Source organism: Cherax quadricarinatus, chromosome 7 (assembly GCF_038502225.1).
Source record: "Cherax quadricarinatus isolate ZL_2023a chromosome 7, ASM3850222v1, whole genome shotgun sequence".
Classification (NCBI taxonomy): domain Eukaryota; kingdom Metazoa; phylum Arthropoda; class Malacostraca; order Decapoda; family Parastacidae; genus Cherax; species Cherax quadricarinatus.
Genome location: NC_091298.1, coordinates 17,829,133 through 17,854,220, shown reverse-complemented (window position 1 = coordinate 17,854,220; position 25,088 = coordinate 17,829,133). Strand labels below are relative to the sequence as shown.

Sequence of the window (25,088 nt, the reverse complement as noted above, 5' to 3'; positions counted from 1 at the left end):
AAAGCATATAAATCTATAGGGGAAGGAAAGAGGGGTAGGGGTCGTCCTCGAAAGGGTTGGAAAGAGGGGGTAAAGGAGGTTTTGTGGGCGAGGGGCTTGGACTTCCAGCAAGCGTGCATGAGCGTGTTAGATAGGAGTGAATGGAGACGAATGATACTTGGGACCTGACGATCTGTTGGAGTGTGAGCAGGGTAATATTTAGTGAAGGGATTCAGGGAAACCGGTTATTTTCATATAGTCGGACTTGAGTCCTGGAAATGGGAAGTACAATGCCTGCACTTTAAAGGAGTGGTTCAGGATATTGGCAGTTTGGAGGGATATGTTGTGTATCTTTATTCGTATATGCTTCTAAACTGTTGTATTCTGGGCACCTCTGCAAAAGCAGTGAAAATGTGTGAGTGTGGTGAAAGTGTTGAATGATGATGAAAGTATTTTCTTTTTGGGGATTTTCTTTCTTTTTTGGGTCACCCTGCCTCGGTGGGAGACGACCGACTTGTTGAAAAAAAAAAAAAAAAAAATTGTTTACTAATAGTTCTTCATTTTCTTGCATTCCTTGGGCTTTTACCATTTATTTATGGTCAGGACACTATACTACAGCCACATATCAACACACTTGAAAACTATCTTAAAATTAAAGCCCACTTCATAAGATTACCATTTTGTTTGCAATCACCCCAACATCTAGCATCCTGGATATAGACAAAAAATTATTTATAATATATCAACATACCCTTTCTTTCTTTTCTTTCTTTTTCTTTTCTCCTTCCTCAGAGCCAGCTTCTGAATCACCACCAGATTCTGAACTGTCACCAGCATAACTGTCATATCTGCAAACGAGAATAAAATATAAGTTTTGTTTATGTGGAGGATCAGTCTTGGGCCCGTTATTGTTTATAATATATTATTAATCCGTTCCTGGAAGTGTGACTATTATCGAAATTGACGATTTTCGAATCCATTTTCCCCATAAGAAATAATGTAAATCCAATTAATTCGTTCCAGACACCCAGAAGTATCAACAACAATTTTTTTTTTACCTTAAAGATAGATTTACATGCACAAAAGAATGAACATTCAACATGACAGTTACCTTTATTGAAGGCTGGTGTTGACGAATGGAAGACATGGAGAGAGGAGAGTGGGAAGAGAGGTTATTGTTTGGAAGGGAAATCCCCATCCATAAGGGCTCTAGGTCACTTCAGGGGTCACTTCCCTAGCTTAAATATAGATTTACATGCAGAATAGAATACCAAATAAATGTAAAGCACTAATAAAATGTAAATGAACATTGGTAATAGGGGTAGTTGATGAGTGGAGCAGTCTGCCTAGTAGGGTGATCAAAGCTAGAACATTGGGTAGTTTCAAATTTAGGTTGGATAAATACAAGAGTGAGAGGGGTTGGATTTGAGTCAGACCTGCACCTGAGCTTACTGCTTGGGTAGCATTTGTTCTGTTAGTCGGTTGAAGGACCTCCCTAGTATGGGCCAAAAGGCCTATTGCAGTGTTCCTCCTTTCTTATGTTCTTATGTTCTAAAAGCTATGACTTGGATAGTTTCAAATTTAGCTTGGATAAATACATGAGTGAGAGGGGTTGGATTTGAGTCGGACTCGCACGTGAGCTTATTGCTTGGGTAGCATTTGTTCTGTTAGTCGGTTGGATTTGTGAAAGACCTCCCTAGTATGGGCCAACAGGCCTATTGCAGTGTTCCTCCTTTCTTATGTTATGTTCTAAAAGCTATTGCTTGGGTAGTTTCAAATTTAGGTTAAATAAATACATGAGTGAGAGGAGTTGGATTTGAGTCAGACTTGCACCTGAGCTTTTTACTTGGGTAGCATTTGTTCTGTTAGTGGGTTGGATTTGTGAAGGACCTGCCTAGTATGGGCCACCAGGCCTGTTGCAGTGTTCCTCCTTACTTAAGTTCTTATTTAACATCACACTTACCTTTATTGAAGACTTGGTTGTCTGAGGGAGGGATGGCGAGTTTATTGTTGGAGAATATGCACTAATATCAACTCTGCGGCTTATTTATCTATCACAATTCAACTAATATGACATAATAAACAATACTAATAACATAGAAACATGGGATATACTCTAGAATGAATAAAATAAGTCATTATGTATGTCACAAGGTGTTGTGTTGTTGTTGGGTGTATAAGGGCCACTGAGAGTAAGCCGTCCATAATGGTGGAGAAGCAGCAGCTGAGGCGGCGGTGTTTTCTGTAGCCCTATATAACTCTAACAATATTGGAGGAGTTAGTAGTATCGCTGAATCACTGAAGAAGGCACCCTCTAACACCATCACAACCACTACCACTGTGTACCACCATCACTAACACCTTCTACCACTATTGCAACTGCTACCACCATCACTATCACCTTCTACCACTATTACAACTGCTACCACCATCACTACCACCTTCTACCACTATTACAACTGCTACCACCATCACTACCACCTTCTACCACCATCACAACCACCCTATACCACCATCAACCACTATCACAACTGCTTCCACTCTACCACCACCACCACCTTCGTATTTTTCTATAAATTTTTTCTTAAATTATGTGTGTTTCTCACATTCTTTACCAAAGGGCTGGCACTAGAAGGCTTCTTTGGAGCCATGGTGACTTTAGCAGTTGCAAGCACTAAAATAAATGGGATATTATGAAATGTATCATATGAACTCGTGGGATCATCCTCACTCACTGATAAACAATGGCACACTGGCTGGGAATGGAGTGTGAGGCGGCTCAGGGCTGTGTGTACACGTCCAAGACGAACGACTATTTGCGAGTCAAACGACGATTCACGAGCCAATGTTTTGATGAAAATAACGTTACGATTTTCGAAAATTACAACTATCGAGCCTTGTGATTATCGAGGGACCGCTGTATATCAATGACCTTGATGAGGGAATTACTAGTGATATGAGCAAATTCGCCGATGACACAAAGATAGGTAGGATAATTGATTCAAATGTAGATGTCACGAAACTTCAGGAGGATTTAGACGAACTCAATTCCTGGTCAGAAAAGGGGCAGATGCAGTTCAATGTAGATAAATGCAAGGTTCTGAAGCTCGAGAGCGTCCATAACCCTAGTACTTATCAGTTAAATAACACAGAACTTAGCCATACAGATTGTGAAAAGGACTTGGGGGTTATGGTAAGCAAACACCTTAAACCAAGACAGCAATGCCTAAGTGTATGTAATAAAGCAAACAGATTACTGGGATTTAACCCTTTGACTGTCGCAACCCCAAATCCTGAAGTGTCTCCTGGTGTCGCAAAATATTTGAAAAAAAAAAAAATTCTTACGAGATGATAGAGAATATTTTCCCGATGATAATGATACCAAAAGTATGAAATTTGATGGAAAGCTTACGGAATTACGCTCCCGCGAAGTTAGCGACCTTGGTGACATTTATGCATCGGCAATTTCACCCACTCTGAGCCCTATTTTCTGCCAATTCCTTTGTTCCAGTTGACCAAACTCATAGTTATTTCTTTAGAACTCCATTTGTTCTATCAATTAAGTACAAGAAACTGCCCATTTACCGATTTCAACTACCCAATGAAGTGTTCAGAAATTGGCAATTTGGCCAATTTCATGCAAATTAACCCTTTCAGAGTTTCGGCCATACTAGTACGGCTTACGCCCCAGGGTTTTTAACGTACTAGTACGACTAAATTCTAGCGCCCTCAAATCTAGTGAGAGAAAGCTGGTAGGCCTACATATGAAAGAATGGATCTATGTGGTCAGTGTGCGCAGCATAAAAAAAATCCTCCAGCACACAGCAAGTAATGGGAAAAAAAAAACAGACCATGTTTTTGGATTAAAACAGCGACTTTGCACTGCATTTTCCTATGGTATTTATTGTTCTATTCTAGTTTTCGTGGTCTCATTTTATAGAATGGAAGACATATTACAGAAATTGAGATGATTTTGACTGGTTTTACAATGAAAAGTACCTTGAAATTGATCTCAAAGTAGCAGAATTGTTCAATTTTGACCAAAGTTTAAAAGTAAACAAATCATGCCAAGCGTCCAATACACGTCAACTAGTGAGTCTAATATTCTTTCACAAGTGCGCTGATATTATTTATGCCATTTCTACACTAATGCAGTAGTCTGCATAGCAGTAAATCTTCTATTTTTTGTAAGAATAAAAATTCAAAGTGGAAAGCAAAAGAAATATAAGAGGGGCCTGGGTATGTGACTAACGAACAGAGAACTTGTTATTTTAGTGCCAGGAATGTCTTTCTTGTTTATTCTGGACCCTATCTGGAAATTGGCACCTTTTGAAATTTGTGTGAAATTGGCAAAATTGCTAAATTCTGACCACTTTATTGGATAGTTGAAATCGGTAAATGGGTGGTTTCTTGTACTCATTCGATAGAAAAAATGGAGTTCTAGTGAAATAGTTATGATTTTTGTCGACTAGTACACTGGAATTGGCCAAAAATTGGGCTCAAAGTGGTAAAATCGCCTATGTGTAAACATCGTCGAGACCGCTAACTTCGCAAGAGCATAATTCCCTAAGTTTTCCATAAAATTTCATACTTTTGGTGTCATTATGATCGGGAAAAGATTCTCTATCTTTTCACAAGAAAAAATAATTTTTTTTTTTTAAATTTGGCGACCCCGGGAACAAGTCTCGGAGAGGGCCTGGGGACCCTGAAAGGGTTAAAATATGTCATTTTCAAAATAGGCTCCAGAATGAACAATGCAGACATATCTGGCACTAAAATAACATTTTCTCTGTTCATCAGTCACGTCTCCAGGCTCCTGTTATAATACTCTTGCTTTCTATTTCACACGAAAAATAGATTTACTGTTATGCAGACTACTACAATATTGTAATACAGTGGACCCCCGCATAACGATCACCTCCGAATGCGACCAATTATGTAAGTGTATTTATGTAAGTGCGTTTGTACGTGTATGTTTGGGGGTCTGAAATGGACTAATCTACTTCACAATATTCCTTATGGGAACAAATTCAGTCAGTACTGGCACCTGAACATACTTCTGGAGTGAAAAAATATCGTTAACCGGGGGTCCACTGTAATTGTATAAATAACGTCAACCCATTTGTGACTGCATACTGGAATGGCTAATTGGACATTTATTGGACAATATTGCCATTTGTTTACTCTTGAGCATCGGCAAAAATCGAACAATTCTGCCACTTTGAGCTCCATTTCAGGATCCTTTTCATAGTACAACCAATCAAAATCACTTCTATTTCTATAATATGTTTGCCATTCTATCAAATGAGCCCAAGAAAACAAGAATACAACCATAAACACTATATGAAAATGCACCTCAAATTCAGCGTTTTAATCCAAAAACACAGTTTTTTTTTTTCTCATTATGTACTGCGTGCTGCAGGATTTTTTTTATGCTGCGCACACTGACACTGACCACACCAACCCATTCTCTCACATATGGGCCTACCAGCTTTCTCCTGCTTGATTTGAAGCCACTAGAATTTTTGAGTATATATATGTCAAACACATTGGCTCATAAGGCGTATATATACGACCAAAACAGTCAAAAGGTTAGTGGTATATCACCACCAGGATATGTACAAGATCTGCCCATTAGAAGGATTGTGGCTCTTATCTTTCTGAAGTGTGACTATTTAAGATGACAAGTAAATCTTACGTACCTCTACTTACATTCAGTATACACATACCCTTATTTTCCTGTGAGATTCTAATTAGTTTTTAATCTTGTAATATTTCCATTCTAACCTAAAAAGTCAAGTCTGGGACTAAGCCATGGGAAGGATAATTCTCAGAACCACTTAACAGATACCCAATTCAAATACGAATAGTCCTAATTAATTACATACATACTGTCTAAATTTCATGGATCAGTATAAATTGCTAAAAATACGAAAACATCTAAATACATTATATTAAACAACCATAGTAACATCGTGCACCCCTAAGGTCCACCTCTGGGAAACAGTCCCCCTCTCTCCTAAATACTCTTAACTGAAACTCACTAGCACAGGTCCGCCATCACAAATCCGGCAATCAGTTACTCGGTTCCTTCAGTTATTCAGCACTAATTTTGGCTAGCATAATTTCAAATTTCCAGGGTCGCCACACCAACCGGCTTGTACTGTTTGGTGAAACTACTTGCTGCATAAATCATTCCAATTTCTTTTTCTCCATTTATTGTTATAATCTGCTTACTTTTAGCCCTAGCCATGGGTCCAACAAATAAAAGAAATGTTTCTCATTGTGTAAAGCACATACACAGTACATTGTCCATAAAAGATAAGGTGGCTTTGAAGCCACTGTCAGTTGCCATGAGTTCAGTCTCGTGACGCAGGGGAATATGCTTTATTATTACACTAATATCAACACTACGGCTTATTTACCTATCACAACTGATCAAATATGACATAATAAACAATATAAATAACAAAAACATTGTAAATACAGTGGACCCCCGCATACCGTTGGCATCACATAACGATTAATCCGCATACCGCTTGCTTTAATCGCAAAAATTTTGCCTCGCATACCGCTTAAAAACCCGCTCACCGATTTTCGTCCGAGACGCGTCCAATGTGCGCCCTCAGCCAGCCTCACATGTGCCGCCAGTGGCATTGTTTACCAGCCAGCCTCCGCGGTAACATCCAAGCATACAATCGGAATATTTCGTATTATTACAGTGTTTTCGGTGCTTTTTCTGGAAAATAAGTGACCATGGGCCCCAAGAAAGCTTCTAGTGCCAACCCTACAGCAATAAGGGTGAGAATTCCAATAGAGATGAAGAAAGAGATCATTGATAAGTATGAAAGTGGAGTGCGTATCGCCGACCTGGTCAGGTTGTACAAGAAACCCCAATCAACCATCGCTACTATTGTGGGCACCAGAAAGGCAATCAAGGAAGCTGTTCTTGCCAAAGGTTTAACTGTGTTTTCGAAACAAAGATCGCAAGTGATGGAAGATGTTGAGAGACTCTTATTGGTGTGGATAAATGAAAAACAGCAAGCAGGAGATAGCGTCTCTCAAGCGATCATAAGCGAAAAGGCTAGGAAGTTGCATGAGGATTTAATTAAAAAAATGCCTGCAACTAGTGCTGATGTGAGTGAATTTAAGGCCAGCAAAGGTTGGTTTGAGAGATTTAAGACGCGTAGTGGCATACATAGTGTGATAAGGCATGGTGAGGCTGCCAGATCGGACCACAAAGCGGCTGAAAAATATGTGCATGAATTCAAGGAGTACATAGAGACTGAAGGACTGAAACCTGAACAAGTGTTTAATTGTGATGAAACAGGCCTGTTTTGGAAGAAAATGCCAAGCAGGACCTACATTACTCAGGAGGAAAAGGCACTCCCAGGACATAAGCCTATGAAAGACAGGCTTACTTTGTTGATGTGTTCCAATGCTACTGGTGATTGCAAAGTTAAGCCTTTATTAGTGTATCACTCTGAAACTCCCAGAGCGTTCAGGCAAAAGAATGTCCTCAAGGAGAATTTGTGTGTGCTGTGGAGGGCAAACAGTAAGGCATGGGTCACTAGGGACTTTTTCTATGACTGGTTACACCATGCATTTGCCCCCAATGTGAAAGATTACCTAACTGAAAAGAAATTAGAACTTAAGTGCCTCCTGGTGTTAGACAATGCCCCTGGTCATCCTACAGACATGGCAGAGCGACTTTATGGGGACATGAAATTCATTAACATCAAGTTTTTGCCTCCTAATACCACTCCTCTCCTGCAGCCCATGGACCAGCAGGTTATTGCAAACTTCAAAAAACTGTACACAAAAGTTCGGTGGTTGAGGTGGTTCGGACATGTAGAGAGAATGGAGCGAAACAGAATGACTTCAAGAGTGTATCAGTCTGTAGTGGAAGGAAGGCGGGGTAGGGGTCGGCCTAGGAAAGGTTGGAGAGAGGGGGTAAAGGAGGTTTTGTGTGCAAGGGGCTTGGACTTTCCAGCAGGCATGCGTGAGCGTGTTTGATAGGAGTGAATGGAGACAAATGGTTTTTAATACTTGACGTGCTGTTGGAGTGTGAGCAAAGTAACATTTATGAAGGGGTTCAGGGAAACCGGCAGGCCGGACTTGAGTCCTGGAGATGGGAAGTACAGTGCTTACACTCTGAAGGAGGGGTGTTAATGTTGCAGTTTAAAAACTGTAGTGTAAAGCACCCTTCTGGCAAGACAGTGATGGAGTGAATGATGGTGAAAGTTTTTCTTTTTCGGGCCACCCTGCCTTGGTGGGAATCGGCCAGTGTGATAATAAAAAAAAAAAAAAAAAGCTCTGTTTGAAAGGTGCTTTGTAGTGACCTCAGAAACTCAACTGACTCTAAGAGAGTTTTGGAGAGAGCACTTTAATATCCTCAATTGTGTAAACCTTATAGGTAAGGCTTGGGAGGGAGTGACTAAGAAGACCTTGAACTCTGCTTGGAAGAAACTGTGGCCAGAATGTGTAGACAAAAGGGATTTTGAAGGGTTTGAGGCTAACCCTGAGAGGATTATGCCAGTTGAGGAATCCATTGTGGCATTGGGAAAGTCCTTGGGGTTGGAGGTTAGTGGGGAGGATGTGGAAGAGTTGGTGGAGGAGGACAAAGAAGAACTAACCACTGATGAGCTGATAGATCAACTTCAACAGCAAGAGGCCAGACCTGAGGAAACTGGTTCAGAGGAGGGGAGAGAGAAATTGAAGAAGTTGCCTACTACAAAGATTAAGGAAATGTGTGCAAAGTGGCTTGAAGTGCAAACCTTTTTTGATGAAAATCACCCTCACACAGCTATTGCAAGCCGTGTTGGCAACCTGTACACTGACAATGTTGTGAAACACTTTAGGGAAGTCATAAAGGAACGAGAGGTACAGGCCACTATGGACAGATATGTTGTGCGAAAGAAGTCCAGTGACTCTGAAGCTGGTCCTAGTGGCATTAAAAGAAGAAGGGAAGTAACCCCAGAAAAGGACTCGACACCTCAAGTCTTAATGGAAGGGGATTCCCCTTCTAAACACTAACACTCCTTTTTCAGTTTGTGTGTATTAAAATTAACATTTCATGTGGTAAAAAAATTTTTTTTTCATACTTTTGGGTGTCTTGCACGGATTAATTTGATTTCCATTATTTCTTATGGGGAAAATTCATTCGCATACCAATTATTTCGCATACCAATGACCCCTCTTGCACGGATTAAAATCGGTATGCGGGGGTCCACTGTACTCAAGAATGCATAATATTTGGCATAATACTGAGTGGACTGATGGAGGTATGAAGAGGATATGGGATACAAGTACCATCCTCCTATTCGTCTTTGGGGCTTATGTTAGAGAAAACGGAGTATATCACAGGGCTGTCATATACACTTGTAATGCACCATATTATTATTATTATAATCAAAAAGAAGCGCTAAGCCACAAGGGCTATACAGCGCTGCAGGGTAGGGAAGGAAGCGAGGGTATTGGATGGCAGAAGGGAGGAGGCATGATCAGTAGGTTACAGAAAACAGCGGGGCAGGGGATAGTCCGGGGGTAGAGGGTAGCAAGAGACTGAAGTAGAAAGGGCTGAAGGTATCAGAATTTGTGAAGTAAGTCAGTTGTTGTCAAAAAGTCAATGAGTGAGTCCGGATGAAAGGTGGGTCCATCAGCGAGAAGGGAAGGTAAAGAGAGAGCAGCGGAGCGAAGACAACGACGGAGGTAAATTCTGCGTGCTCGTTGATAAAGTGGGCAGTCCAACAGAATGTGGCTGACTGATAATGGAGCTTGGCAATTTTCACAGAGAGGAGCAGGGCGCCTCTCCACAAGATATCCATGAGTAAGACGAGTATGGCCAATGCGAAGACGGGAGAGAGTAGTCTCCCAACCTCGACACTGGTGATAAGAAGACGGCCAGTAACCTATACTCGGTTTAATAGATTGAAGTTTGTTGCCGAGCATAGTAGACCAATGTTGTTGCCAACGGGTGTGAAGGTGGGAAGATATTGCAGCAAAATAGTCCGTAAATGGAATACCTCTATATGAAACTGGTAGGTCATGTACTACTGCTGACCGCGCAGCAGTGTCTGCCTGTTCATTGCCCTGTACGTCAACATGACCAGGAACCCAACAAAAAACAATATCTTTATGCTTGGTAAAGATGCGGCGTAGCCAAAGTTGGATACGGAGGACTAAGGGATGAGGTGTATCAAATTTCTGTATAGCCTGTAAAGCACTAAGGGAGTCTGAGACAACCACCAATGATGACACAGGCATAGATGCAATATGGATAAGTGCTGCAAGGATGGCATACAATTCAGCAGTAAAAATACTAGCCGAAGATAGTAAATGCCCTCGTACAACGCTGTCCGGAAACACTGCTGCGAATCCTACGCCGTCAGAAGACTTAGAGCCATCTGTGTACACAGCAATGGCATGAGAATGAGAGTGAAAGTGGTCAAGAAAAAGAGAGAGGGAAGCGACCGTAGACAGTTGGGCTTTCGAGCAAGGGAGAGAGAAAGAACAGACTCGAACAGCTGGAACTTCCCAGGGGGGTAGGGAAAAGTGAGATGCTACATGAACATAGAAAGGTGGTAATTGAAGAGAAGACAAGAGCGAATGAAGGCGAAGAGAGAAGGGACGGAGTAAACAGGGGCGGTGAACAAATAAAGAATGTCTACTAATATCAGTGACCATTCTATAAATGGAAGGATTGCGGAGATCATGAGAGCGTACATAGTAGCGAAGGCAATGGGCATCACAGCGATCGGATAAGGATGGAACATTCGCTTCTGCATAGAGGCTCTCAACAGGGGAAGAGCGAAAAGCACCAAGGCATAAACGTAATCCTTGGTGATGAATGGGGTTAAGGCTAGAGAGAGTAGCAGGAGATGCCACTGAATAGATCTGGTCACCATAATCAAGTTTCGATAAAATGAGGGTGGAATGTAGGCGAAGGAGGATTCGACGATCAGCTCCCTATGAAAGATGAGCAAGGGTTTTAAGAAGGTTCAGCCGGCTGTGACAAGTTGCCTTCAGAGAGGTAATGTGAGGTTTCCAGGATAACCTACGGTCAAAGAGGAGGCCCAGAAACTTGACTGTATCACGTTCAGGGATACGGGAGCCATAGAGGTACAAAGGATGATCGTAGATGACAGAGAGTCTAGTGAAAGTAATTTGGTGGGTTTTAGTGCTGGAAAATTTAAACCCATGTGTGGTGGCCCAATTGGAAACATGGTCGACTGCATGCTGGAGAGAAACTGTAATGAGGTGACAGTCAGCGCCTGCACAGGCAATAGCGAAGTCATCAACATAGAGTGATGACCAAATATTTGATGGAAGACTAGAGGCCAAATCATTAATAGCAAGGAGAAAAAGTGTTGTGCTCAGAACACATCCCTGGGGGACACCTTCAGCTTGGATAAAGTCCGGGGAGAGCACATTATTAACCCGAACACGGAAATGCCTGTCAGTTAAAAAGTTCTTAAGGAAGGATGGTAGACTGCCTCGTAGGCCTAAGGAGTGGGCTTGGGCTAAAATATTATACCTCCAAGTTGTGTCATATGCCTTCTCAAGGTCAAAAAATATGGCAATAACTGAGTGGTTATTCGCAAAGGCATTACGAACATACGTATCCAAGCGTAGTAAGGGGTCTATGGTATAATGTCCCTTACGAAAGCCATATTGACGAGTGGAGAGACAGTTGTGTGTCTCTAAATACCACACTAAACGTCTATTTACTAGGCGTTCCATCACTTTGTAAACTGCACTGGTAAGAGCAATGGGACGATAGTGGGAGGCTTCATGTCCCGTAGTGCCTGGTTTGCGGAAAGGGAGAACAATGGCGGATTTCCACAGCTGTGGAAGAACTCCTTGTGACCAAATAAGATTGTAAAGGCGTAATAGGACTATAAGGGCTGACTGATGTAAATGTTGTAGCATACGAATATGATTGTCGTCGGGCCCAGCTGCCGATGATCAGCAAGCTGAGAGTGTTGCCTCCAGTTCTTGAAGTGTAAAAGGCACATTATACTGTTCTTCTCTGAGAGAAGAAAAGTCCAAGGGTGCTAACTCTCTGGCAGACTTTGAGGAAAGAAATGAGGGGCATAGATGGAGTCCCTGAGAAATACGGACCAGATGATTGCCAATTTCATTGGCAACATCTAGTGGGTTTGCTATATCAACACCGGCAACCCGCAGAACAGGAGCCGGGTCAGGAGAATATTTACCACTCAATTTTCACACTTTTTTCCAGACTGCACTCATAGAGGAAGCAGAGGTGATGGTGGAGACAATCTCGCCAGCAAGTGCGTTTAGCGTCACGGATGACACGGCGAGCGATCGCACGCTTCTGCTTAAAATCAAGAAGTCTCTCTGTGGTTCTATTGTACCGGTACCTGCCCCATGCAGCGCGTTTCAAACGTACTGCACGAGCACAAGCGGGAGACCACCAAGGCACGCATTTCTGAGAATGCCTGCCCGAAGTTTGGGGTATACAATTAGAAGCTGCGGTTAAAACGGAGGACGAGAAGAGGTGTAAAAGCTCATCGATGGAGGACGAAGAAGGAACCTCTCTAAAAACAGTTAGGTGTGAGTAAAGGTTCCAATTTGCCTCATCAAATTGCCAGCGTGGGATGCGAAGAGGTGGTGAATATGAAGGGGAAGTAAGAATGATTGGGAAATGATTGCTGTCATGTAAGTCCGGGAGAACAGACCAAGTGAAGTTTAATGCGGCGGAGGAAGAGCAGACTGAGAGATCGATGCAAGAGAGAGTGCGAGTCCGAGAATCAAAATGGGTGTGAGTACCTGTATTTAAAACATGGAGGGGGTGAGTGGCAAGAAAAGCCTCTAACTGAATGCCACGGGAATCACAGTGAGACCCCCCCCCAGAGGAAATGGTGGGCATTAAAATCGCCAAGTAACAGAATCGGTGGCGGTAATGACGAAACAAGAAAGGCAATATCCGGAATAGATAATGCCCGAGAAGGAGAGAGATATAAAGAACAGAGCGTATACCACCTATGCAAGTGGATACGGGCTGCTGTGTAATGCAGCGAAGTATGAACAAATAGCCGATGGTACGGAATATCAGTGCATAGAAGAAGGGCACTTTCATTAAAGGTCCCATCAGGAAAAGGATCTGAAGAATACAATAAATTATAGCCTGAGATGGGAGAGATAACAGCAGAGTGTAATTTTGGTTCCTGTAAGCAAACACCAACAGGGGAAAACTGGGAGAGTAACATCTGAAGCTCACCCCGATTACCCCTGAGGCCGTGTATATTCCACTGTAAATAGGCCATGATTGGCAATGATAAAGATACCTGAAATCTGCAGGTAAGGGTTCCTACGGACTAGAGGGGTTAGAAAAGTCCACATGCGGAGGCAGCGGAAAATGTTCAAGCAGCGAAGGAATGGTGCGCTGTGAAGAAAGAAGTTGCACAGATGGAGCAGAGGAGAGAGAAGGAATGGAGGGTGGATCAGTGTCCATTGATGGTTTGGTCTCTGCAATATATTCAGAGATTGCTTCAAGTGTTTCGGAATTCAGAGACGTTGTATGGGAGACAATATTGGAAATGGTAGGGGGAGGATGAGTAAAGATTGGAACTGTAATGGACTGTACCAAGGTAGGGGGGAGTGAAAGGGTGGAGGGAACTGGAGAAGAGTGGAAGGGGACAGAAGAGGCAGAAACCTGGGAGGTGGCAGAAGAGGAAGAAACTTGGGAGGGAACAGGGGAGAAGGGTACAGTATGAGGAGGAGGGTGAACCTCTACACTTGTAACAGAGCCAGTGAGAGGGAAAGAACCAGGTACAGAGACAGGGAAGGTAAAATGAGGAGGTGGAAGATGGGTAGGTGGTGTTAACGGACCTGTTTTTGACTTTTGAGAAGTAGAGGGACGATTAGGAGGAGGTGTCATACGAGATCTTGTCGCTACTGAGGCTTGTGAGGGAGAACACGAAGAAGCGAGATCAGACTGAGGCGTTGAAGTAGGGACGTCTGAGCCTAGGACAGCAAAAGAATTAGATACAGGAGTGACTATCGGAGAGGTAACCACAGAGGTGGTTGCAGAAGATGGGATCCCAGAAGTGGGGGGACGTTTTGAAACACGGGAATAAGAAACACGAGGTAGTCTTCCTTGGAAGCGCAGATGAGAAACTGCCATGGCATAAGGGAGACCTTCTGCCTCTTTGAGGTAACGGATTTCCCGCTCGTTTAAGTAGACTTGACAACGGCGAGAGTACGAAGGGTGAGCCTCATGGCAATTAAGGCAAGAGGGAGGTCAATTGCAAGACATATTAGAATGGTCATCGGCACCACAGACCGGGCATTCGGAGATAGATCTGCAATATTTCGCTGGATGGCCAAATCGCCAGCAATTTCTACACTGTTGCAGTGTAGGGATCACCTTTCGAACTTGTAACCGATGTCCTGCTACATAAACTGAGGATGGGAGTTCACGGCTGTCAAATGTTAAACGAGCCACATTGCTAGGGTATCTCTCCACCCGCGGGCAGGAAGAACATAAGTGTCTACCTTGAGGATTGGGAGATCTTGGAGTTCCAGCTGTTCAAGAATGTCAGTGCCACATGTCTGGAAATTTTGTTGAACTATGGTATGGGGCAGAATGACGGTACCACTACAAGAATTGAGGGAATGATGTTTTTCAATAGTGACAGGAACAGTATCAATATGGGAAAGACGAGAAAGCTCATGAGCCTGGGTAGCATTCTGTACGGTGATGATGCGTGTACCGCTCTTAAGAGCATAAAAAGAAATATCCTTACCAACATGGCGTAGGAGTGCCTTGCCAATACTGTGGTCAGAAAGATAGGCAGTAGAGGAAGTCAGTCGTAAAGTGAAGAATTTAGTCTATTGTGCAGTCTGAAACTGAGCGTGGAAAGGTAGTGAAGGACGTGTCGATCTTTTCTGAGATGAACGAGAAGGTGGAGAAGTATCATCAGCAGGTAATTGTCGTTGGCATTCAGGCGTGGGACCAGAGTTGGTCCAACGTGGAATGGGCCGGCGATTCGAAAATTGCCGCACCGTAGAGGGAGAGGCCGGAAGCATAGTCAGAGGAGAGCGAAGGTCAGATAAATCGAAGGAGTCAGTCGAGGCCTCAGTACCTGAAGCGGGTGAGGAAACAGCACCGGCAAGAGGTACAGAGGCATGAGGAGTGTCCGAAAAGTGGTCCAAAGACGAGGCGGGGTCAGAACGGGGTGCGGTATCAAGAAGGGGCCCGGGGGTAGCAGGTTCATGGACTAGGGCTGCCATGGTTAGGTTACTTCTTTCTTTTTGTTTTTAAGAAAAAAAAAGAAAGAAGAAAAGAAAATAAAAATAAAAAAAGAATAAAAAAGGGGGGACCAGGGAGGGATAGTTCCTAGGAGGAATGAAAGGGCCAGAAATCTCCCTCCGCGCCCAAGAGGACCTCAGCACCGCAAGTAGCGCAGATGCAGCATGGAACCCGTGCCATACCCTACCCATCATGCCAGTAAACTGGCAATCCGGGATAGCAACCTCACATCTGCCGAGGTACCTCGGTGGACAAAAGAGAGGGCGGCCGGAAATCCGCCACAAAGCATACCTCCTGCGGCCACCACCCCCGGAATCCGAAAGGTGGCTTCCAGAGATACACTCGTCGCCTGAGACACCCAAAGCCATGCTCCGGGATACCAGAGAGGGATCGGGACATCCCCAGGCAATCCAGATTCCGTGGCAAACTACGCCACTGCCAAGAACCTCAACGGAATGGGATGGACCCCGGTACCCTTTCCCCTACCTAGGAACTAGCGTGCCTATGGAAAAAAAAAAATCCCAAAGGCCAAAAAGGAAGGGCAAAAGGGAGGGGTGGGGAGGAGGAGGAGGAAAGAAAAAAGGGGAGGATGGGATAGGGAACGGGGGATTGGGGGGTAATTAGGTTCGGTCTGAAGGAGGAGACTGACAGGTCTAATTCCTCAGACCAAGAGCCTCTTCACCACGCCAAGGAGCCTCCCTTGAAGAGGTAATGCACCATAAAACTTAAACAAAAAAGCTATTTTTTCTACACAGATTATCATACAGAGCAGCATATGTGTAGAGAACCTAGGACCCCCCCCCCCCCAAAAAAAAAAAGTCAGACAAAGTGACTTATTTCAAGTACCTGGCTTGGGCTTGCCATATATGATTTTTGGTAAATATATAATGCAGAGAATTCATAATTCATGGTTTGGAAATCAGGAGAAGGTGTGGGATTACCAAAACTATTATCCAGAGGACTGAGGAGGGGTTGTTGAGGTGGTTCGGACATGTAGAGAGAATGGAACAAAACAGAATGACTTCGTGTGTGTATAAATCCGTAGTGGAGGGAAGGCGGGGTAGGGGTCGGCCTAGGAAGGGTTGGAGGGAGGGGGTAAAGGAGGTTTTGTGTGTGAGGGGCTTTGATTTCCAGCAAGCATGCATGAGCGTATTTGACAGGAGTGAATGGAGACAAATGGTTTTTAATACTTGGCGTGCTGTTGGAGTGAGCAAAGTAACATTTATGAAGGGATTCAGGGAAACTGGCAGGCCAGACTTGAGTCCTGGAGATGGGAAGTACTGTCTACACTCTGAAGGAGGGGCATTAATGTTGCAGTTTTATAACTGTAGTGTAAAGCACCCCTCTTGCAAGACAGTGATGAGTGAATGATAATGAAAGTTTTTCTTTTTCGGACCACGCTGCCTTGGTGGAAATCGGCCGATGTGTTAATAAAAAAAAAAAATCTAAGTTGTTTGCTGGGCTATCTTACTGAAACTTGGACGATAAATAACAGAGTTCACTTCTCAGCCATTATTTGCCCATTAGTTTTTATGGTTGTATTCTAGTTTCTTTGGTCTCATTTGATAGAATGGAAGATATATTACAGAAATAAATATGATTTTGATTGGTTTCACGATGAAAAGTACCTTGAAATTGAGCTCAAGGTAGTGAATGTGTTCAATTTTTGCCAATGTTCAATGTATACAAATTATATCTCTTGCCCAATACATGTCAGCTGGTGGGTCTAATATGCAAGCCTGTAGGCATATGGGTGACATTCAAAAGTGGGCCATTGCTAAATGGGAGGTGGACACAAAAAGAAAGCTAGCAACAGGTAGGGTAGGCCCCAAAACCTGGTGGTCCCTGGTCAAGGACAGACAAGGTTATCTGCCTGATGAATTCATTCCACCTCTAAATCGACAGGATCGGACCACCTCTACTAGTAGTCAAGAGAAGGTGGACCTCTTTGCCGAACACTTTGCTACCAAAATGCAAGTTCCTGATCCAGCAAGGGACCCTCCTTGGCTAGCTGCAAGAACTGTGTCAAAACTGTCAGTGGTGACAATAAGGCAGGAGGAGGTGCATTTCCTTCTTAAATCACTTGACCAAGAAAAGGCTGTGGGCCCAAGCTTGCTGAGAAGATGTGCAGACCAGCTAGCAGCACCTTTAACTCGCATCTTTCAGCACTGCCTAGTACAGTGTAAATGACCCTCTCTGTGGAAAGATGCAAATGTAGTCCCTGTTCACAAAAAGAAGAGCAGAGCAGAAATCAGCAACTACAGACCAGTGTCACTCCTGTCAATCACTGGTAAGATCCTTGAGACAATCTCAAGACAAATGACAGTTTTTTGACTACCACTCACTACTTTGTGACTCTCAATATGGCTTCAGGAAAGGTTACTCTGATGCTGATCTGTTGTTAAACCTCTCCACTAAGTGGCACCAGTCACTGGAAGAATCCAAAGTCAGCTGTGTGGTAGCATTGGACATTGCTGGTGCTTTCAACCAGGTGTGGCACCAGGGCCTCTTAGCAAAACTTCAAGCACTGGGAATTGCAGGCTCTACACTATGTCTCCTCAGTGATTACCTTCATGGTAGATCTCTATGGGTAGTTCTCAATGGAATGGAATCAGCAAGACATCCTATTGGGGCAAGTGTTCCACAAGGAAGTGTGCTGGGACCATTGTTATGGAATGTCTACTTCAATGACCTTCATCTCATCCCAGAATCCCATGCATATGCAGACGAATGTACACTGACATTCACTTATCCAAGAGAAGAAATAACAGCTGCTCTAAGCTACATCCTAAGTTTACATCCCAGGGCTTTCAAAGACATGACTGTTTCCTGTGATTTACCATGCCAACAAAAAAGGATGGATAACAACTGACATTACATTTAACTGGTTTGAAAATCGTTTTGTTCCAGAAGCAAGAGCTCACTTTGACTGTTGGTTTGAACCACAACTTTATGATGCTTATTTTAGACAACTGTTCCACACATCCGAAAGCAGAACTTCTGGTAAAAAACAATGTTTTCGGTATCTACCTCCCACCTAACTGCACATCACTAATTCAACCCCAGGACAATGGCATACTACGTTCTTAGGTATAGCACCCATTTTATGAGGCGCCTACTGAGTGCAGTCAACTCTGGCAGACCAGTACCTGAGTTTCTTAAGGAATTTAATGTGAGAGATATAGTTTACTGTGTTGCCAATGCTTGGAGGTCTGTAGAGGCATCCACACTGAAAAATGGATGGCATAAATTGTGGCCAGGGTTAATGTTCGAAACTGCACCTGGGGAAGACATTGAAAATGACTACAGGATTTAGGGCTTCAAAGGAAAAACAGATTATACATAGTCAGCTTTCTTTTGCTAGTGATCTGACTGATCCTGCTGCGAAGGATCGCATCGAGGATGGATGAAGATAATGTTGGGGAATGGATGAATGTAGATGAAGATGCAGCTACTGTACAACAGTATACTGACTCAGAAATTGTGCAGATGGTTATAAATCACAGCAGCAAGCCAATGGAGGAGAAAACAGTGATGAAAATGAAGATGCAGCAGATAGTCTCTATTGATAAACTAATCCAGCTGACAGGTGAACTGCTATAAGGTCTAGAGGAATGCAGTTTTATAAGTGAACAAGAAATAATGAACATTTACATGCTGCAAGATAAACTAATCAAAGAAAGGCTAAAATACATGAAACAGCTCAGCTTGCAAGATTTTTATTTTTTATTATCACACTGGCCGATTCCCACCAAGGCAGGGTGGCCCGAAAAAGAAAAACTTTCACCATCATTCACTCCATCACTGTCTTGCCAGAAGGGTGCTTTACACTACAGTTTTTAAACTGCAACATTAACACCCCTCCTTCAGAGTGCAGGCACTGTACTTCCCATCTCCAGGACTCAAGTCCGGCCTGCCGGTTTCCCTGAATCCCTTCATAAATGTTACTTTGCTCACACTCCAACAGCACGTCAAGTATTAAAAACCATTTGTCTCCATTCACTCCTATCAAACACGCTCACGCATGCCTGCTGGAAGTCCAAGCCCCTCGCACACAAAACCTCCTTTACCCCCTCCCTCCAACCTTTCCTAGGCCGACCCCTACCCCGCCTTCCTTCCACTGCAGACTGATACACTCTTGAAGTCATTCTGTTTCGCTCCATTCTCTCTACATGTCCGAACCACCTCAACAACCCTTCCTCAGCCCTCTGGACAACAGTTTTGGTAATCCCGCACCTCCTCCTAACTTCCAAACTACGAATTCTCTGCATTATATTCACACCACACATTGCCCTCAGACATGACATCTCCACTGCCTCCAGCCTTCTCCTCGCTGCAACATTCATCACCCATGCTTCACACCCATATAAGAGCGTTGGTAAAACTATACTCTCATACATTCCCCTCTTTGCCTCCAAGGACAAAGTTCTTTGTCTCCACAGACTCCTAAGTGCACCACTCACTCTTTTTCCCTCATCAATTCTATGATTCACCTCATCTTTCATAGACCCATCCGCTGACACGTCCACTCCCAAATATCTGAATACGTTCACCTCCTCCATACTCTCTCCCTCCAATCTGATATTCAATCTTTCATCACCTAATCTTTTTGTTATCCTCATAACCTTACTCTTTCCTGTGTTCACCTTTAATTTTCTTCTTTTGCACACCCTACCAAATTCATCCACCAATCTCTGCAACTTCTCTTCAGAATCTCCCAAGAGCACAGTGTCATCAGCAAAGAGCAGCTGTGACAACTCCCACTTTGTGTGTGATTCTTTATCTTTTAACTCCACGCCTCTTGCCAAGACCCTCGCATTTACTTCTCTTACAACCCCATCTATAAATATATTAAACAACCACGGTGACATCACACATCCTTGTCTAAGGCCTACTTTTACTGGGAAAAAATTTCCCTCTTTCCTACATACTCTAACTTGAGCCTCACTATCCTCGTAAAAACTCTTCACTGCTTTCAGTAACCTACCTCCTACACCATACACTTGCAACATCTGCCACATTGCCCCCCTATCCACCCTTGCAAGATATGTTAAAAAAAATAACTAAGAAGCATGCAAAAGAGGAGTAACCACTTGAAAATCTAGTGCCTCCAACATCTCAGCGTGATATGCTGCCACTGTCATCATCAGTTCCTGATATCCCAGTCACCTTCCAAGATGAAGAAGATGGCAATCCTGACAGCCTTCCACCTCAAGACACATAAATGTGTTTAGTTGTAAATTTCAGCTATTCACTCTGGAAGCAGCAGTGGTGAACTTTCTTGTGTAAGTTAAGTTGGTTAACTTTATTAAGTGTATTCTAACCTAACCACTCTGTAATCTGGCAAACTCAAAAATCCGGCACACTACAGGTCCCAATGATGCCAGATTTGTGATGGCGGACCTGTATCCATAAAAAAACTACTGCTTTCAGCAACCCATCATTATTCCATACATTTCCAACATCTGCTACACTGCTCTTCCCTCATCTATCAAATACCTTTTCTTAATCTCTGAGTGTAACAAACAGTTCCTTAAATTTATATGAGCAATGTTCACTTATATGCTTCAATGTAATAACTTGGTTTACACACACATCAACCTTATTAAATTCTCTTTGTTCCTCCACAAACCTTTCAGTCTTACCCCAATACTTTCAACAATAATTCTATTACATACTTTCCCTATTAAGAATTAAAAGTCACAGTAACAGGGTTGGAACAATTCACAGAAAGAAACATCCTCATAAGGTTCCTCTATGAGGAGCAGATTTTGGGAGAAAAACTCTCCCTACCAATGTAGGGAATATATTTTGTGTATGAGTACCTGTATCTTGAAACTTTCAGTTTAGTTTGTCATTCAGATAATGGAAAATTACAGTACGTTCATTGAGAATGAATGACTTACTCTTCTGCCACATCACTGCCTTCTTCACCAGGGGCAAAGTCTTCATCTTCACTAGAGTCTTCCTCATCATCGTCATCACGTTCTTTAGCTTCCTCACGTACTCGTCTCATGTAAGGGTCAGGTTCATCAGCATCACTATCAGCGAAGTCATCCTTTCGACCACCCATTTCCTAAAATAATCTACACATGAGTAGGAATATACACACCTGCACACACAAAATAAAAGAATAAATAAAGAGTGTGAGTGAGAGTGTAAGTGTGAGAGAGTGAGAGAGAGTGAGAGAGTATGAATGTGTGTGTGTATATGTGTGTATATGTGTGTATATGTGTGTATATGTGTGTATGTGTGTGTGTGTGTGTGTGTGTGTGTGTGTGTGTGTGTGTGTGTGTGTGTGTGTGTGTGTGTGTGTGTGTGTGTGTGTGTGTGTGTGTGTGTGTGTGTGTGTGTGTGTGTGTGTGTGTGTGTGTGTGTGTGTGTGTGTGTGTGTGTGTGTGTGTGTGTGTGTGTGTGTGTACTCACCTAGTTGTACTCACCTAGTTGAGGTTGCAGGGGTCGAGTCCAAGCTCCTGGCCCCGCCTCTTCACTGGTCGCTACTAGGTCACTCTCCCTGAACCATGAGCTTTATCGTACCTCTGCTTAAAGCTATGTATGGATCCTGCCTCCACTACATCGCTTCCCAAACTATTCCACTTCCTGACTACTCTGTGGCTGAAGAAATACTTCCTAACATCCCTGTGATTCATCTGTGTCTTCAACTTCCAACTGTGTCCCCTTGTTGCTGTGTCCCATCTCTAGAACATCCTGTCTTTGTCCACCTTGTCAATTCCTCTCAGTATTTTGTATGTTGTTATCATGTCCCCCCTTTCTTTGGGACCATGGTGGCTTATTTAGCAGTCACACACAATAAACAAATGCCAAAAAAATGGATTATTATGAAATGTTTAGTATGACCTGGCAGGATATGTTCACTCACCAAGAAACAACTCGACACTGCATCAGAATGCGTGTAGGAGGCGGCTTTGTGTGCACGCTGGGCACTGGATGGGTTCCATGCCATCGACGAAAACGGAACCAATATTTTGACGAAAAAAATTGGCGAAAACAGAAATCGGGGATAACTGAGATCGACAAAAAGGGAGGGTCCACTGTATTTTAAATGTCATTATTATGTCCCTCCTGTCTTCCAGTGTCATCAGGCTGACTTCCCTTAACCACTCATCAGGCATACCCCTTGGCTCTGGGACTAATCTTGTTGCAAACCTTTGCACTTTAATTTATTGATGTCCTTGACCAGGTGTGGATTCCATATTGGTGCTGCACACTCCAATATGGTCCTGACGTACACACTGTACAGTGTGTGTATTGAATGACTCCTTATCTAGGTTTGCCAGGCATCCATATGCTGCAGCTGTTACCTGGTTGATGTGTGCCTCAGGAGATGTGCTCAGTATGATGTTCACCCCAAGATCCTTTTCCTTAAGTGAGTTTTGCAGCCTCTGACCTTCTAGGCTGTACTTCGTCTGCTGTCTTCCTTCCCCAAACTTCGTGACTTTGCACTTGTGGGGTTAAACTCCAGGAACTATTTGTCAGACCAGGCTTGCAGCCTGTGCAGATCTTGTAGGCTTACCTGATACTCAACCGCTTATATTCTCATTAGCTTCACATCATCTTCGAACAAGTATACCTCTGAATTTATCCCTTCTATCATGTGATTCATATATATGTACTAGAAACAGCACCGGACCTAGGACTGACCCTCGTGGAATCCCACTTGAAACATTCACCCACTCTCGACACCTCGTTACATACCAACACCCTCTGTTTCCTTCCTGTCAGGTATTCCCTGATCCATTGCAGTACTCTCCCTGCTATTCCTGCCTGCTCCTCTAGCTTTTCAACCAGTCTCTTGTGTGGTACTGTATTGAAAGCCTTTTTACAGTCTAAGAAGATGTGGTCTACCCATCCCTCTTTTTCCTGTCTTACTTCTGTTACCTTATTGTAGAACTCCAGTAGGTTTGTGATGCAGGATTTTCCTTCCCTGAAGACATGCTGGTATTTCACCACTTTTCTCCTGATTATCTTCTCCATAACTTTACATACATGTCAGAAACAGGTGTCGGTAGTGTAGTGCTGCCTGTCCGTCTCCTTAAAAACTGGGACTACAATTGCTATCTTCCACACCTCAGATAGTTGCCCTGTTTCAACAGATTACTGTTAGTGCCACACACACAGTACATCTTCTCCATCTCTAAGGACCCAAAGAGAAATGTTATCTGGGCCCACCGCCTTCAAGGTATCTAGTTCACCTAGCAATTTCTTCACCTCCTCCTCGGTTGTGTGCAGTGTGTCTAGCACTTGCTAGTGCACCCTACTCCCTCAGTTTGCTGGAAGCCTCTCTGTCTCCACTGTGAATACCTCCCTGAATCCTGAACTGAGCTCCTCACATACTTTCTTGTTGCTCCCTGTGAGCTCCCCTTTTTCCTTCCTCAGCCTGATCACCTAGTCTTTGACTGTTGCTGTGTCCTCCTGATGTTGCTGTGTAACAGCTTTGGGTCAGATTTGGCTTTTGATGCTATGTCATTCTCATTTTGTTGCTGAGCCTCTCTCCTTATCCATGCATATTCATTTCTGGCTCTTCAGCTCAACTTCCTGCTGTCCCAAGTCCTTTGCCTTCTATATTTTGTCCATGCTCCAACATATTTGGCTTTGGACTCTCCACACCTCTGGGTAAACCATGGGCTCACTCTGGTCTTCCCACTGTTTCTGTTGCCCCTTGCCATGAACTTCTCCTCTGCCTCCTTGCACTCTGCAGTCACGTGTTCCATCATTTTGTTTACTGTCTTCCCCTCTAGCTCTCTTACCCACTGCACCTCGTTCATCCCTCTCCATCTACGCCTGCAGTACTTCTGTACCACATGTCCCAAAGTGGTAGGGCCACTTGACTGTTTTCCTCCTCTCCTCCTCCCTCCCATCCTTTTCCAGTATTTCCATCCTCATCCTTCTTCCTTCCCATCTCACGACAGCTCTGGTCGCCTTCTTCGTGCTTCATGCCTCATACATGTGTAGTCCCCTTTTTTGAAGTTTGGTGTCTCCCGTCACTCTCGTGCTGCTTCATCCTTTATTGTTAACTATTATGCATTCAAAACTCAGAACCACGTGATCACAGTACCAAAGAGCATATTGTGTGTAATATCCCCTATGTCTGAAGTGTTCAAGGTGAATGTGAGGTTCAGCCTTGCTGGTTCATCATCTCCTCTTTCTCTGGTTGTGTCCCTAACATGTTAGTACATTAAGCTTTCCAGCACCACATCTAGCATCTTGGTTCTCCACATCTCCGGTCCCCCATGTGCCTCCAGATTTTCCCAGTCTATCTCCTTGTGGTTGAAATCCCCCATCATGAGTACTTCGCCCTACTTACATGGGCCCCTCTGGCCACCTCGGCCAGTGTAACCACCATCAGTCTGTTGCTCTCACTGTATTCTTGTCTTGGTCCCTTACTGTCCACTGGCAGATTGTACATCACTGCTACCATCACTTTTGGCCCAGCAGCTAGAGGAGCTCCTACTATGTAGTCATCCGATTCACCTATGACTAGTCCTCCCATCTCCTCAAAACTCCATTGTTCTTTGATAAGCAATGCAACTCCTCCTCCTCCTTCCCCTCTGTTCTTCCATCTTCCCTCAAGATCTGATACTCAGACAGGAAGATCACATATGTTATTACTCCTGTGAGCTTTGTCTTTACTCGCATATATGTACTCACCTATATGTGGTTGCAGGGGTCGAGTCATAGCTCCTGGCCCCGCCTCTTCACTGGTTGATACTAATTCACTCTCCCTGCTCCATGAGTTTTATCATACCCCATCTTAAAGCTATGTATGGAACTTAAAGCTATGTATGGAACTGTGTGCGGGTACGTGCAT

General features: G+C 43.6%; 1 protein-coding gene across 1 annotated transcript in view; it reads right to left on the bottom strand.

The window, feature by feature from the left end:
- Positions 1 to 702: 702 nt before the first annotated feature.
- Ssrp (structure specific recognition protein) overlaps positions 703 to 25,088 on the bottom strand; it is a 95,472-nt gene continuing 71,086 nt past the window's right edge. Inside the window, exons 10-11 of the mRNA XM_070082345.1 lie at positions 21,166 to 21,335; positions 703 to 827 (exon numbers count right to left, since the gene is read on the bottom strand). Coding sequence (XP_069938446.1) covers positions 722 to 827; positions 21,166 to 21,335 — 276 coding nt within the window. The 3' untranslated portion in view covers positions 703 to 721. The remainder of the gene's footprint in view (positions 828 to 21,165; positions 21,336 to 25,088) is intronic.